Raw genomic sequence first — 4704 nt, 5'->3', positions numbered from 1 at the left:
AATTCCGACTCCAGCGTGGTATAACTTCTTATGTACATCAAAAATCAACTGTTGAACTAATGGATTTTTTCCATGAAGAATGGCAGGGAACTTGAAACTTTCTACTTCTTCCAATAAAACAATCTTAGTTTTAACTCTCATAATCCCAAATTGGTCTACACAAATATCGAGTCTACGTAGGGTTTTCTCATCCAACGGATGATCATCTTGAATATATTTAATTAAGATCATTTCTCCTTTCTCTAGCTCTTCAAATGTCAATTCACCATCCACTTTAGGTTTATTCCTTGCTTTTTTTAGCAAATTACCAATGAAGCGATATACCCATCCAAATATCTTGACATGTGTCATAAAAGTATAAGATCCCTTAGCCCCAGTTGCACCAACAAAATTAAGCCTTGCTTAAAGTTAAGTCGAACTTAAAATCTATGGCAACGATTATTAAGACAATCGTTGCTATGGTATTTAAGTTATGCTTATCTTTAAGGGATACTTAATTTTGACGGTGCAATTGGCCCTTAGTACAATTTTGCACAGTCAATGATATACTGACTTCTACATTTTCTGCCTTTTTCAATTCAGAATTTACTAAATCTTCTGCAACTTCTTCATTAGACCTAGGCCAGCTGTCACTTGAACTTTTTAACCACTCCGGTCCCTCCCACCATCTTTTCTCTAAAAGATGAGTCGGTAAGCAGCCTTTTGAAGGTAAGTCAGCTGGGTTCATGTTTCCGGGAACATGACGCCACTGTGTAGGATCAGTCAAATGTCGGATTTCTTTCACTCTGTTCCCAATGTATTGACCCCACATGTTGTCTTTCCTTATCCAGGCTAATGCAGTACTTGAATCAGACCAAAAAATAGTAAATATATCCTCAGCTTTTAATCCTTTTTTCACAGAAACAGCCAATCTTGTACCAATTAAGCAGCCTTGGAATTGTTATCCTCTTAATCGGGGCAACTCGAGACTTAGCAGAAATCAGTTGTATTGAAACTCCTCCCACATGTTCCACGCGGAGAAAAATCACAGCACCATACGCCAAACCACTTGCATCCGTAAAAACGTGAAATGGCCATTTACTTCGATCAAATTCACCTCCAGTTACACATCTAGGAATTCTGACTTGACTTAACAAATGTAGTTGTTCATACCATTCCGTAAATTTATTTTTCTCTTCGGTTGGGACAGGTTCCTTCCAATTCAATTTGTTAATGAATGTCTTCTGAAGTAAGACTTTCACTGGGAGCACAGCTGGACAGACAATACCAATAGGATCAAAAACTTGATGGGCAATAGACAGCATAACTTTCTTTGTGATAATTTCAGGTAAGGTAGGGAGTTTCACATCAACATACAATTCGTCACAAACTCGATCCCACTGCATTCCTAGTACTGATATCACATGACTATTCTTGTCTTCCATCTCATCTACATTTGACATCCAAAGTCCATTCCAGCTTCAGCTAACAATTGAACTGATTTTGTTCGAAAATTCTTGTACTCCTCCACGGTATTTTCAGAACTGACACAGTTGTCCACGTATAAAGAATTATACAGTTTCTGGGCAATGTCTTTGTTTTCATTCTGAACATTTACCAAATGAAATTCTAAGACTGCTCCAAGGATAAAGGGACTACAATTCGTACCAAACATGACACGTTTGTGACGGTATTCTACTACGTGTTGTTTGGATTTATCTTTCCACCAAAGAAATCTCATACAATCTCTATCTTGTTCATTCACTTCAATCATCTGGATAGCTTTGCGAATATCAGAAACAAATCCCACTTTCTTTTCTCGAAACAGTAACAACATATCAGGAATCATTTTGATAAAGTTATTTCCTTTCTTAAGACACTCGTTCAATGAAGGTCCTTTTCCAACCTTACATGAGGCATCAAAAACAGGTCTAACCGGGGTAGTAGAACTGCTCAGTTTGATCACTGCTCGATGGGAAACATAGTGAACCTTTTCTTTCTTGTCACAGACAATAGGGTTGATTTCTTCGATAAAGTCTTCGTCTTTCCATAGTTGAAACAATTTAGCATATTCTTCAAACAGTTTATTTTCTTCCAAACGTTTAGTAGCATGATTTAAGCGTAACCTTGCAACTTCATAATTTGTAGGTAGTGGTGGGTGGTCATCTATCCAAGGAAGGGATACAACATATCTCCCATCTGCATTCCTTGTCAAACAGTTAAAGAACTTTTGCTTATCTTCTTGTTCTTGCTGTTCCACAGATATCACATCAGTTTCATCTCGAATTCCAAGTAGATCGAGATCCCAAAGCTGTGAAACCGATGCATCTTGAATAACCATAGACAGGATACACATTGATAAATTATTATCATCTCTTTCACCCATCCTCCCACATAACGTCCAACCTAACTTCGTTTCAATTGCTGTGACTTCATTGGAAAGTGTTATTTTGTTTCCCGTCAGAAGTCTCCCATAAACGTCAACACCAAGTAAGATTTCAATTGGAGGACATCCATCTCCCACATCTGACAACTTTATTTTTTTCCTGTTCAACTCTTTAACTACAATAGAGTTACTTGAAACACGTGGAATAAAGTTGCAGATCTTTTCTTCGTCACGTACTCCAATGATACATGAATATTCTTTTCCACCAATCTTGTCCAATGTCACATGATGTATATTGTGAGTAATTACTTTCGTCTGAGTGCCTCCAAAGAGTGAATGAGTAATTTTGTTTGTTCCTTTTACTTCTAGTTCTAGATCCTTAGCAGTTGATTTCAAAATGTAGGATCCTTGGGAGCCGTTGTCTAAGAATATTCTCACTGTCTTCTCCTTAGTTCCACATCTTGCTCGAACTATAAGTGTCTGTAGATCTATTTCTTTGCTACAAATCTGATTCACACATCCGGTCATATTTTCGGCAGTGGCAGATGTAGTATAATCTGTAACTTTATTCCCTTTTGATTTATCAGCAAGGTTAGAACACATGACAGGATAATGTTTTCCGCCACAAATGAAACAGTTGAGATTCTTCTTATTCTTGCAAAATTTAGCCGGGTGTCCACTCTTGAAGCATGAAGAACAAACTTGTTTTTCTTTTAGTACATCTCTTTTCTTCTCAAGTGGCCATTTCTTAGCATTACTACATTCTTTGCTTCCATGACTCTTCCCACAAAATAAACAAGATTGATCTCCATCATGACAAGAAGCTAAGGTTGGGGTAGGTTGAGATAATTTGTTTTTAGCTTGAACATTTGCTTTCTTTGGCTTGATCTCCATTCCAAATCCTTTTCGAGCCAAACTAATCTTCTGTTGGATCCCTACTTCCTTATCCAGAAATTCCATGAGCAGGTCTAAGCGGTTCCTCGAAGGTGTATCTTCACTTCCATCATGGACAGCCAAAGAACTACGCTGCCATGTCAAAAGAATCTCTTCTGGTAGACTTGACTCAACTAATGGATAAAGCCATGTGGCAGGATCAGCTTTTTCAAGATTAAGTGTTTTCAGTGCTCGTAAGTGTGATTCTAGCTTAATATGTAACATTTGAAAAGGGATCTTGTCATTTGAATTCACATTGGAAATGACTAACTTTAATAATTCTCTAATGTAAACTTGAAGTAGTAAATCTTCATTCCCGTATCTTCGTTTAAGAGCTTCAATTACCTTAGGATAGTTTTCATTTGACTGGGGATAGCTACTTGCTATCTCATGTGCATCGGTTCCAGGTAAAAGTGACTGAAGTAAATACTGAAACTTATCACTGACGGGCAAAGAACTATCTTGGTCAATTTTTTCAAATTGAGCCCAATATCCTAACCAATCCTTGAACTCTCCTGAAAATTTCTTCAACTCGATCTTGGGTAATCGAAATCCTCTTGCTCCACCTTCAGATCCAAATGTAATACTGGATGGGGGCAATACGACTGGTACCAAAGATTCTATGATTTCTTCAGCTTTAAAACAAGTTGTCATTATTTGCTGTCTCATTTCTATAATAGCTTCATATTCCGTGTCTTGATCCGTTTCGTCAACTCCATCATCCACCATCTGACCTAAAATCTTCTGGTCTAACTCTGCTAAGTTAATTTGTTCCTCATTCAGTGTCTTCAGTACAAATTGAATCCTTTCCTTCGAAATTGGTTCCACTTGGAACAGTCTGTTTAACTCAGCTATCCTCTTTTTAGCTCCATTCCGAACTGGTCGTCTGGCTCTCTGAAGGGCATCCATGGTAGATACGTTTCAAAATTTCGGGGTCACCAAATATTCTTTTAGAAATACAGAGTTTAACCAACCACAATATTTCTTTCTACAAGCTTATATTTACGAAATGGATACAAGACTGAAGCTTAATTTTTATTGACAGTTTTTGACATACGTATACTTACTCGATAATTTTACAGATAGCTAATTGTTAATGAAGAAATAATGGGACAATCGGAATTTGTTACATTCTCCCCTTAATTTCCCGACACATGCACTCTGCAAATCAAATCTAATCTGAGCAGAACTGCTGTTAATGTTCCATCATTGAACCACCCCATTCGCCATGGTCCTCACCGCTATTACTTGTGAGATGGGTCGTATCGCTTTTGTGTGGACTTATGCGAAGTGCAATTCATATCCATTACCATACATGTCCGCTATACTAGACCGATTGTAGGAGACCTCGTTGGATATTAAAAGTGCTTATTGGTAAGTCCCCGTTACGGAAAAATCTAGAAATT

The 4704-nt window shown here is 37.6% G+C and overlaps 1 protein-coding gene across 1 annotated transcript; it reads right to left on the bottom strand.

The window, feature by feature from the left end:
- Positions 1–1429: 1429 nt before the first annotated feature.
- Positions 1430–4207, bottom strand: LOC116180664. The gene has a single exon (XM_031500768.1). The coding sequence runs from the start codon at positions 4205–4207 to the stop codon at positions 1430–1432; it is 2778 nt and encodes a 925-aa protein (XP_031356628.1).
- Positions 4208–4704: the final 497 nt, after the last annotated feature.

Source organism: Photinus pyralis, unplaced genomic scaffold (genome assembly GCF_008802855.1).
Source record: "Photinus pyralis isolate 1611_PpyrPB1 unplaced genomic scaffold, Ppyr1.3 Ppyr1.4_LG9, whole genome shotgun sequence".
NCBI classification, from domain to species: Eukaryota; Metazoa; Arthropoda; class Insecta; order Coleoptera; family Lampyridae; genus Photinus; species Photinus pyralis.
Note: the sequence above shows the minus strand (reverse complement) of the source record. Positions and strands in the feature narration are given on the sequence as shown.